This window comes from Apostichopus japonicus, chromosome 15 (genome assembly GCF_037975245.1).
Source record: "Apostichopus japonicus isolate 1M-3 chromosome 15, ASM3797524v1, whole genome shotgun sequence".
NCBI classification, from domain to species: Eukaryota; Metazoa; Echinodermata; class Holothuroidea; order Aspidochirotida; family Stichopodidae; genus Apostichopus; species Apostichopus japonicus.
The window spans coordinates 25,106,945-25,119,303 of NC_092575.1; the positions used below are offsets into that span (position 1 = coordinate 25,106,945).

The window sequence follows — 12,359 nt, forward strand, 5'->3', positions numbered from 1 at the left end:
TGTTTTACCCTTCTTGGGTCCAGAGAGACTGTATAGACTGCATTACACAATTCATAGCACTTGTAAGGTACAGTACCAGTCGTAGAGTGTCTTTCTCATTTTCTTATTTAATAGTCTGTTTTACCCTTCATGGACCCAGAGAGACCGTATAGACTGCATTAAACAATTCATTACAATTGTAAGCTACCAGTCGCAGAGTTTTATTCTTATTTTCTTATTAAATAGTCTGTTTTACCCTTCGTGGGCCCAGAGAGACCGTATAGACTGCATTACACAATTCATAGCACTTGTAAGCTACCAGTCACAGAGGGTCATTTCCAAAAAAAATAAATGTTGTATTTTAATAGTCCAATTGACTCTTCCTTTAGGCTATGAAAGCATTGAAAATACCTTAATACCCAATCAACTACACTGTTCAGTTACATCTTCCACTGTTCCACATGGAATAGTTACAATTTTCGTGGAATGTCAACTAGTCATCACTGTTTTCACTTCTGTGAGTCCACGAGTTTGACTGCACATGAATCAACTCATAATCCGTCGGTGTGAATCAGCAATAAATCATTTGGATTTTTTATTGCTGTTTAATGTTCTTCTAAAAGGTCACAAGGTTCTCATGGCTTGAATGTTCCTTGACAGACTTTATTCTTGGAGTAAAGCATTGTTTAATATTTCAAAGCTGTAATAATAAACAGGATGAGTCATGGAACTTTTCATCATAAATTTAACTGAGTACAGCTGTTCCTTCAGTTGTTCCATTACGAAATTAATCCAGCTATCAGACAAGGGGGGAAAAAGGGATAAAAGGATCGTCATGTTCCAGACAGACAGTCAACTCCGATGTCTCATGCCTTTGCGGGTGCCTCACACGTCATCTTTCTAGACGACGGCTGAAATTGGATCCGCTATGACTGTTCTTTAGTCAAACAGGCACTTTATATTGGAGCCTCTTTTTAATTATAACATGCTTCTCTGCCAGATCGTTTAATGTGAATTTGCCCGACAATCATGTGTCCTAGAAAATAAACACTTTTGCTTCAGCTTGCTCTTTTGAAATTTGTAGTGACACAGGATATGTTTTTCCAAGAATTGTCCAAGAAGAAGTTTAGTCATCACTTATTGATTTAAAGAGCTGACAAAAATGAAGAATGATTGACTTTTGTTGGTAATGAGAACTATTAATCACTCCCCTAATGAATGTGTTTCATCATTTTTTTTTGTTTCGATGAGAATACTAACCAATGCAGTCATGATTGCGTGTATGTACAGTATGTGTGTGTATGTATGTGTGTGTGACGCCCAGCTTGTAAACACGTTATCTCAAGATAGGAACCATGGATACTTTTCATATTTGATGTGTAGATGTTTAATAATGAAAGGGAGAACCCTATTGTTTTGGTGGAGATCAGAGGTCACCAGGGGTCAAAACTGACTACCTTGTCAACACGATATCTCAAGATAGGAATCATGGATACTTTTCATATTTGGTGTGTAGATGTTTAATAATGAAAGGGAGAACCCTATTGTTTGTGGTGGAGATCAGAGGTCACCAGGGGTCAAAATTGACTACCTTGTCAACACGATATCTCAAGGTAGTAATCATGGGTACTTCTCATACTTAGTGTGTGGATGCATCATATTGGGTACAAGAACCCTATTGTTTTCGGTGGAGGTTTGTATATTGCCACGTACAGTAGACTGACCTGTGTTCATCATGCCATAGTGTAATTGTACATCAAAATAGTGGTTCAGGGCATTTAGGTATTTCTGGTGAACAAGCAGAAGTCTAGTGTTATGAAATCATCAAAACCTCTATGCATTTTTGCATTCTTTTTTTAATATTTTTGATTCCTTTTTTTAGGAACTAGTGCACTGTCAAATTTACAGTTATGTATAGTATCTATCACATATAATTTACAATTCTACGGATTTGTGTTGAAACATATCCATTTGAAAGGTAAAATTCAATCTACATACAAATTAAACAATGCAATTTCAAAAATAAAAATCGATAGTATAGAGCAAAAATGAAAAGACACACATCACTCCAACTACCCATCTCAATATTTTGTTGCTTTCCTGACATAAAAAAGGTTACATTTATTATTTTCTCTGGATAAGTATACCACAAATTGTGGTGTGAATGCATATAAACTGGCTTTGTATAACTGTCAATGAGGGCATATTACCCAAGTGTTTTGATTGTACAGAGTGCACCCCTGGTGCTTTGAATCTGACAATTTACACAGAATTACCACTTTTTATAGGCAAGCCAAGCTGTAAATAAGAAATGAATGTGTACAGTAGCAAGTGGTTTGACAGATATAGTAAATAAATTATGTATGTATAATTGAAATTGTAGTGAGTTGGAAATTCCAAAACACTATAAAAACTTCCAGCCCCCACAGGGATTCAAACCTGGGCCTCCCTCTTTATATGCAGATATCAAGCACTGGACGACATGCCATAACGGGAGCTGTACATTAACACAATCAAAATGCATGTCTTTACTTTACAATTGAAATCACTGATTAATGTTGATTTTTGTCATTTGATTACAAAATTAAATGAAATAAAATATTAATATGTATCTCAACAATAGACTAAGCTGAGAATTGGACAAAATTACTTCATTTCACAAGCACTATATTATATTTATATTTTTAAAAATATTTTTGAGACCATCTTACCCCTTTAACATGTTTTAATAGCTCTATATTATGTTTTCACACAGCTACGACATTGGTGATGGTACTTGGTCAGTTGTCACTCCTTCCACGGATAGTCAGGTAAACTTACATGAAGCATAGCCAATTAATGGTCAAATTCCAATTAAATGTTTTACTCCCATATGAAGTGTGCTAAGGTCCACCTTTGTGGAAGGCTACTTAACTGCTATCTGTGAACTGTTCAGAAAACCTGTGAGGAAGTGCAACATTTTCATAAATTTAGTCAACTTTTATGAGTTTTACAGGGTTACGGTTGACGTGGCTCATTCAATTTGAATGTAGAAAACATTTTGAGATTAACGACTGATTTATAGATCGTGTCGTTGCGTTTCAAGTTTGAACTGGAATGTCGAAGTATCAAAATGTTTAATAAAATGTTTGCAGTTTAGGGTACACTGTGATAGCATCCATTTCTTATGAGAACTGTTACCATATACAGTATGCCGAGAGCCAGGTCATACCCTGCTCTGACATCTTTCATATTTTAAATTATATATTGAAATTGATAATACTTCATACTTTCTCCCATATTTCCCTAATCCCCCCTAATCCACACCCTCCTTTTGGAGGCATGACAGATACAACCCCTCTCTGCCTACATAGATATGACTTGTACAAAAAAGGGTTAAGAAATGGGTAACAATAACAACCAGAAAAAACTGACTTTTGTGCATATCTTTTTTTCATTTAGAGCCCCTCTGGCCGGTTATTTCATGCCGCTGCGGTCATTGGGGATGCTATGTATATATTTGGAGGAACAGTTGATAATAATGTAAGGAGTTCCGAGATGTACAGATTTCAGGTGAGTTTTTTTTTTTTAGCCAAAATGTCTGTTTTCATGATTTTAGCCTTTACATATTTGCTATTGCACAAAAGAAGACAGAGTATTGAGGTTGAATTGTTGCAATACTATTTTATTGCATGATCATGTATCTTGAAGGATGTTTAGGAATTACATGTCAAAGGTCATTAAACAGACCTTGTTTGAAAAACCTTCTTTTCACACAAATGCACAGATATCCGCAATGAGGTGGTCACAATACGGGTTTGATTCTTTGGCAAGTAACTTGCCTTTCGAACAAAGCGGTCGTGTGGTCATTGCATGAAGTATATTCTTTCGAGAGATATTTAGAGTGGTCTTTGTGTGTTGAGATTTCAATATGTTTAGAATTAGGTACCACAGACATCAGTGACTATTCACCAAAGTTGTTTATAATGATGGTTATATTGTGTTGTATTCCTATTGGAGCATTCAGGCATTTTGAGGTATATGTCATCTGTCAATTTTCTTGGTGCAGTGTCACAAAGGATATGAACCCTCACACCATTGGTGGGTGAACTATATAAATATTGAATCCATTTCAGAGTTTCATTTATTAAAAATATTCTATTTCATTGTGTAATCCTAAAGAAGATATCCTATTTAATCCTGTCATCATAAAGAAGATATCCTATTTCATCCTGTAATCCTAAGGAAGATACAACTCAAATCTGCTTAATACGCTTACACTGTTGTCAGTTTTTTTTGTTAATCCCAGAAAGTTGTCTCATAATTGTCAAGCAAGGAGTGGCCAAAACAACTTAAAAACTGAGGTCGAAATTATTCTCATCCTAACGAAGCGTTACTAACAAATCAACTGGATGGCCTTTTAATCGTTTTTAATTGTTTTAACTCGGCAGTTTTCAATTTACCAACCGTGCACCTTGAAGGACGACTTTGGAAGGTTTCTCCTGACCTCAAAGTTCACAGACGTTGATTTTCTGGTCGGAGAAAACCGAGAAGAAATCTCTGGTCACGCTGCCATCATCATTGCCAGATGCAGATATCTGCATCAAAAAATTGAGAAGACTAAAGAAATTTTGGCCGCCCAGGTAAGACTTAATTTTACTTCGCTGGCTTGCGGTTTTATACCTGTCTCCTCACAACTTCTGCACCATTGCTCTACCGTATCTAGAGTGGCCCATACCCTTTGATAGTGGTCTCCCACGGTAACAGGTGACCTCTGGTCGTCAACCTGTTACGTGACTGCTGACTATCTATAAGAGGGATTCAACCACTTGAGATTAACCAGCAGTCACGAAGAACACAAAAGAGAGGAGAATTTGTTCTGTAGAATTATAATTACTGCCAAAGAGGAGCTAGCGCGGAGTAGCGATTATGTTACAAATTGTATTGACGCATTCCTAAGGAATGCCATCAATTAAACTAAACTAGGTGTGTCAATTGTACATTACTCGAACAGAATGCACAGACCTCATGAACAGACCTACTTCTTTTTCATTGTAATGCACAAAGTGTCTAATTGTGCGTTTCAGGGAACAGTTGAGTGTATCTTATCAGTTTGTAACCATCCTCTCCTATCTTGTACAGCGGAGGACTGCTTCTCAGCCACCTGATAAGTGTCATTTTTTCATTTTAGTCCCCCCTCCCCCCGTCCCCCCCCCCCTTTGGTTCCCAATTATTGTGTTTGTTTGATGTGTCTGTGCAATCTTACAGCATCTTGTTAAGTTGATTTTGATCAACTTTTTGTTACTATCCGTTGAAAGGAAACCTGTTTAATAAGCACTTGCCTAAATTATTAACGTTGAAGTGTTTGTTTCAAATAATGATGAAAGATTCCAAGATTTCCTAGAAAATCCCAAACTTAATGTTAGCATGTGACTAATGCTGTCGTGAAGAAAGAGTCTGTAACAACGTGTTTAGAATGATATAAAATCTTCAATTATGTCATAATTAACATTAATTTGATAGAAAAAAACCTCTTAGATTGATTGACAAATTATTTTGAGTATTACTACGTTTGAAAGGATTCAAGAACACCGACATGGACAACTTAAAAAACATGTGAGCATTTTTGTGTTCATGACGTTTTTTGCTTTCACCTTTGCCCGACTTTATTCTTCCAAAAAGCATCCAGTTCTTCATGTGTGCAATAATATTTATGATAATTTTCCTTGTAATATTTCTTGTCAGAATGCTGGCCTGGGGGACGTTGCGCAGAGTGACAACCAGCATTTTCAAGTGGTTCTATCAGAGGCTAGACCAGAGGCTTTTCAAATGGTACTCTGGTTCATATACACAGATAAATTAGACTGGAGGCCTGAAGGTACAGTTTAATTTCAATTGTTTTCATCTCAATAATAGGACCAGAGGTCGTCAAAGCATGTTCTCATTTCGAGCATGCCTTGACCTTCTACTATTTACTGATAGTGTACGAACACTTTGTTCAAGAGTAACTATTTGCATGAATCTGTTATCACCTCCAGACTGAAGGAGATATGAAAGTGTGGATTCCAAGAGCAAAGAGGAATCGATAGTAGTGATTAGCACAACCTTGCATGTGTACCTAATTACAGACCTAGATTATTGCCAAAATGTCCCTCAGAATGCAGCATTTCACTGGGATGATAGTTGGGAGTCTTTTGCTCCATAGCCTTTGAGGCTTTCATGAGAGATCTCAACAATATATTCTCAAGGTGAGCTTGAATTTACCCCGTCCTTTTGATTATCATTCCGTCCCCTTCCTTGATTTGCATAACGTACGGACTGACGAAGGTAAAATAGAAACCAGCGTATTTGTAAAACCCACTTTTCAAGAATCTTTACCGAAAGTATGAGTCTTTCCCCATAGCAAACATATTCTGGACAATACAGGTTATGGCCAGGCCCTACGAATCAGAAAGATTTGTTGTTCCAATGGAGGAGAATACAAAGAAAATTTAAATACCCTCGAATCTAATTTGGTTGAAAGAGAATACCAGACCTCCCAGCGAAACCGATAAAACTTTTAAAAAAACCTTTATTTCAGAAATATCTCTTTATTTTTCAAAATACTCCTTAAAACCTTTGAAAACATTTATGTTTATTTTTATTTTAAGTTAAAATATTTTAAACATTTAGTGCAGAGTAAAAATATTGCATTCAGTCATGCTAAGCATTGGCCATGAAGTTTTTGTGGACAGCCAGGCATTATGCTACAGTGATACAAAACAGACTCACAAACAACAGTTAATGTAAGTCAGGTAGTTTTAAATGAGGGCCACAAATGATGGGCATAAATGGGCATAGGTGGTGAGTATATTACAAATTAACTTCATTTTGGACAATTAAAATTCGTTATTTTCATGTTTGAAGTCTTTAAAAACCTTTATTTCTTCCTTTACAACCTATAAGAAAACCTTTATTTTGTTGAAGAGCTGCTGGGAGGTCTGAAATACCCCATTGACATAGTTAGAGAAAGGATTGAGAAGGCCAGTAAGGTTCCTAAAAGTAATCTTTTAATACAACGAAAGAGTGTAACAACGAGTAGAAAATACAGGCTCCTCTTGCCCTGCCCACCCCCCCCCCCCCACCTTCCACCTTCACAAAAATCATCAAGAAATATTATCCTATCTATAGTTTCAAGAGCCCCACCCCCGCCCCCACACCCCACCCTAACACCCCCTCCTACTGTCATTTTCAGGCAACCCCTGAATTTAAAGGCTGTTACTTGTGAAAAAGGCTAAGATTCAACAGCACAAAAGAAAGTAGAGGGTGCTTCAGGTCACATGGCAAACGATGTGTCACATGCAAAGTCCTTGTTAAAGGAAACTAAAACTCTTTCAAAATTTCCAGTAAAGGCCAAAAGTTTAATGTAAGAGGGTAATAATGCTACTTGTACCACCACTTATTATTTATTAATGTTATAAATGATTTAGACCTGCCAAAACAAATATGTCAGAGAAATTAGATTGGAGCCGAGAATTAGACACAGAGGTCAAGAATTTAAGAAGGGTCAGACTCCTATTGGTTAACACTTTAAAAAATGTAAATACTTTGAGCTTGTAATCATGGAAACGATTCACAATAATACTAAGAAAATTGGGGAAGAAGTGGAGCTTAAGTGGATTTATAGGTTGACCAGGGGGATAGTAGCCGTGTGGGGGCACGTGCCCCCCACTTTTTTCCAAAAGAGCAAATGTGTCTTATTGGCAAATAAAATGTGCCCCTTTGATGAAGAACTGTCTTTTGGTTATCTTAAGCCTTTGTTAATTTTAAATCATGTACACCATAACAGTAGTGATAGCATACTAACACATCATTAGTGATATGGCCGTTGTGTATCGGTTTATAGCATAACAAGTGGTGGTTGTGGAATGAGAAAGTGCCCCTCTGATGTTGTGCCCCCTCCCACTTTTTGGGAGCTTCCTACCCCCCCTGAGGTTGACTGAGGTCGACTGAGGTTGAGGACTACAGCACATGAGTCAGTTCAAAATACAGTGTGGCTGCTGCAGTTTTTAGTTAATTTATAGTTTGTGATCACAGAAGGTGTATCCTTGCTGAACAACGTGCAATATTTTAGGAAGCCATCTTTACCTTTGACCAAGTTTACATCTTTTTGGAAGATTTTGACATGATCTTACACTCTAATATTTCTGTCTAATAAATTATATTTGATTGTTTTAACTGGACGCTTTTTATGTCCTGTTTAATTTCTGGCCTTCTCGCTGTTATGTTGTAAAGAAATTGCTAACCTTTCACTATCGTCAAGAGTTTTATCAGGTTAAAGATACACACATGGATATATTCAATATGGACAAGAGTTTATGAGGTTAATAAACACTTTTGCTTTCCTTGTTATTAAATATGCAACTTTGTTCTTACAATAAGAGGATCATAAAGTGTTGGAATCTTTGTATTTTCTTCCCTCAGTATCAAGTACTTCACTTTCAATATTTCATCAGACCCTTTAAGAATATTTCTATAAAAGTGAAAGAGCCTATTATCTTTCCTTGAGGACTTTTGGTTTCAAAGTTTCACCATTGTTAGGTCGAGTTTTTTATTTCCCTAAAATAGAATTGATTCTTGGATAGTAAAATGTTTCATTTTTCAGACTTAGTCATTTTAATACTCAAGTGTCACACTGTGTTAATTAAAACAGTGCTACTGCGACAGTACTTATTTATGTGTAACCTTATTTTGACAGAAAGATCCGAAGGGCTGCACTGTCCTCAAAATTCCCAATCATTCAGTAACTTTTCTTCTTTGAAGTATTGACAGTTTCATTTTGTAGTCATAGTTTCAAATGCTTTTTATCTTCACTTTAGACTGTATTTCAAAAATGATGATCAGATAACAAACAAAAGTTATGATATATTTCTCTGACACCCCTATTTTGTATCGCTATTATTTGAATATTAATTAATATGCTGTTCCTGTCATAGGGTGAGTTGGCAAATTTCAACATTTCCTAGGACTGATTTTGGTTTCGACTTGTACGTTTATGTAAGCTCCAGAGGCGAATTGAGGGTTTTACGAGGAGAGGAAGCTGTCCTGAGATTATTAAAGACGACTCCCACTGTGTGGGATCTGAGGGTCCTGCCCCAAGAACAAAATGAAAGATTAAGCATCAAATGGTTGATTCTGAGGCATATTTAGACGGTTCTTTTAATAAATAATCAAATCAGATATCCCCCGACTGGTCTGGGCAGGGTGCTGTACTTTTGGGAGTGCAAGAGGTGTATCAAGGATTTAATAAAAAAGGAAGCGGTGCTGTCCTGGAGTCATTGAATCCAATTCCTGACTAAGAGAAAATGAAAAGGATTCGCCCAATCATGTTTAATCCAGAAATGTCAATAACTTGAAATTGAAATCAAGTTCTTAGAAACATATAAATACCATAAATAAAGTTTATTTATTGTAGTTGGCAGGATTTTGTAATTTAGGGAAGAAATGTCATGAACTGTGTTTACCTCCACTGTTATCTCAATGTTAGTGTCAGGGTACAGTTTTCTCATCTCCACATTGCACGGCCAAAATGACCTTATAATGCAACCTACAGTGATGGTATAGTGGAATGGTCTACGATTTGGCATAAAGTTGCACTTTTCATCAAGTCTACTTTTGAGACCCGATTCTTCTATGACCTCTCAGCACTGTCAAACATTTTCTGATTTTCTTCTCCCATCTTTGTGTGCGTATCTTGATGTTTGATTTTAATTTTCTCAGGTTTTGAAGAGAAAAATGTGGACCATCTGCTTCTGCTCATGGATGTCTACAGATTGGCTCATGAGGTGAGAAGCATGAAATGTGATTGACTTGTGCAGCAGACTTGTAGCAAGTCTACACTCCAGGCCTCAAAATCCAGGCTATTGATTGGCTAAGTTCAAGTGGATTTCACCATTTGCTAGTAGGGATAGAAAATCACTTGCCTCTTTCTGCCGGTAGACATTAAGAACATATCAAAATCAATACAGTAACTGATATCATGTTTGAAAGTGGGAAGCAAGTAGATTGATTAGGCATTTGCACTCTTTAGCAAATAGCTAAAATTGGGAACTTCTACGCCTGGTACTCTTCTCATATTCCAGTCTATATTGTTGTATGTTCTTGTACGTACCCGCATGGGTTTGTACTCATATTTCAGTCACTTTGAAAGTTTATTTTAGATAGTAATGTAAGACTAAGGACTCATAAGTATGCCTATAGTCTTGTTCTATAACCGGTACTCAAGGGGAATTCTACTCGTACACATGCTGTTGTACTCATACTACAAGCCTGGTGCTCTTTTCATACTTATCATATATGTTATATATATTATCATGTATATTATGTATGTTATATATATATGTTATATATATATATTATATATTTACACTTTTGTCAAAGTGTCGACACAGAAAAAAGCGGAAAAAATGACAGCACCATGACAGCACAGCCAGACAACCTGATCATTAGCTATCTGGCGATTGCGAAGAAGCATGAAACTCGAGTAATAGCGCAAACTTTGTACGAGTGTACATTATCTATATCTATCCAGCTCTATACCCAGGTATATTGAGCACTCTTCACCTGGAATTAATGTCATTTATCGTATATTATATATATATATTATACATATATATTATCATATATATAGTTGTCTGTTCTCTTAAGTACCCTCATGGGTTTGTACTCATATTTCGGACAATTTGAAAATCTATTTTAGGTTATAATACAAGACTGAGGACTCATAAGTATGCGTTTAGCCTTGTACTCATACCAATGAGAATTCTGCTTGCATTGCTGTTGTATGCAAACCATATGTTTGTTGTGTAGTATACCTTGTCACAGGTATTGTAACAAAGCCTTGCATTAGACATAGCCACATTGGCTGTTTGTGATGGAAAAGAGTCAAGACTAGAATATAAAAAATGGCATTAAACTACATATTGCTCTCACACTGTCAGCTCTGTGTATGAGATTTATAGGAGAAAAAGGAGCAAATTTATCCCATGATACCCAGTTTGGAATGACACAGCAGCTGATACACAGTTAAAAAAAAAAGCAGGTTTGGGGTCAGAAAGTAGGTTCAGCACTCCAACGAACAATGGACTTTTATTATCATGACACAATTTCAAATAACTTTTTGGATATGAAAGCAAGAATAGACAGAAAACTTTGATGTTATGAAAACGGTTCATTCTTTTCCTTTTTCTCTTTTCTTCTTCAATTTGCTATTTTTTCTTCAATTTTCTCATTATTTATACAATTTTCTCTTTTTTTGTTAAATTTTCTATTTATTTTCAATTTTTTCATTTTTTATTCAATTTTCAATTTTCAATTTTCTGTTTTTTCTCATTTTTTCTTCAACTTTTCTTCAATTTTCTCTTTTTTTGTTCAATTTTTCCTCAAGTTTTGCCTTTTTCCCCTTCTTGTGTACAGTTTTCTCTCATAAAGTTGGAGTATATGTGCGTTCACTATATTTGGGTCTCCGTAAATCATTGTAACGTGCTGAGGGTTTTGCAGTATGCCAATGAACTTCAGTTAGACTTTATTCAGGTAAGCTTCCAAAAGCTTTGTTGTGACTTCTGCCATATTTTTGTGTTTTTTTTTTCTTGTTTTGTCGAGCAACATCAGGTGACTTCACGAACAAAATTAAAATATGGATTTCACAGAAGCATTTGATTTATTACTTTATTTATGATTAAGGTGAAGAATATAAGATGGAATATATTATTTGGGGTTTAGATTGGGATGGGTCTAGTCAATTTGAAACTTAGGTTCATGTTTAATCTTCCTTTGATTCAGTAAACATATTGTAAAAAAATCTGTACAAACTTGATTTATGTTAAAGTTACTTCTCTCTCTAGTGACTTGTAAGATGGTTTTTACTTTCATTTTGCTTGAAGACTTAAAATGTCAGTCCCAGAAAGAGGTTTTGGAACTGGCAGAGGTGGGGGGGGGGTGTGTCAGGGGGGTTAAACTTGTTACACATGTGCAAAAACAAATTCAGAAATGTTATTGTGATAAGCCTGAGAGGATCCCTTGACCACTTCTGTCGTGGGTGACCCTGTTAATCTTGAACTTATTTGGAACTACGTTTTAATCGTTTTTCGTTTTTCCTCTTTTAGGAATTTTGCCTGAATTTTGTGGTGAAAGAGAGCAATTTCAACAGCATCGTGATGAGTAGTGACTTTGACTTCCTGGCTCAGCCATTGATGGTGCAAGTTGTGAGACGAAAACAGCTGACTTCAGGAAAACAGTATCAAGCAGAAAAGATGCCAGAATTTGATAAGAGTAGTAAGTGGACTTTAATTTCCGCTGAAACAATTTGACACGTTGCGAAAAAGAAACTTGTTGATGCCAACTTCCTCCAAAAGTAGTTTTCC

The 12,359-nt window shown here is 36.1% G+C and overlaps 1 protein-coding gene across 1 annotated transcript in view; it reads left to right on the forward strand.

The window, feature by feature from the left end:
* Positions 1-12,359, forward strand: part of LOC139980622 (leucine-zipper-like transcriptional regulator 1) — a 30,446-nt gene that overhangs the window by 8,544 nt on the left and 9,543 nt on the right. The window contains exons 10-16 of the mRNA XM_071992409.1: positions 2,735-2,789; positions 3,421-3,531; positions 4,410-4,601; positions 5,704-5,836; positions 9,718-9,782; positions 11,413-11,529; positions 12,102-12,270. Of these exons, the coding sequence (XP_071848510.1) occupies positions 2,735-2,789; positions 3,421-3,531; positions 4,410-4,601; positions 5,704-5,836; positions 9,718-9,782; positions 11,413-11,529; positions 12,102-12,270 (842 nt within the window). The remainder of the gene's footprint in view (positions 1-2,734; positions 2,790-3,420; positions 3,532-4,409; positions 4,602-5,703; positions 5,837-9,717; positions 9,783-11,412; positions 11,530-12,101; positions 12,271-12,359) is intronic.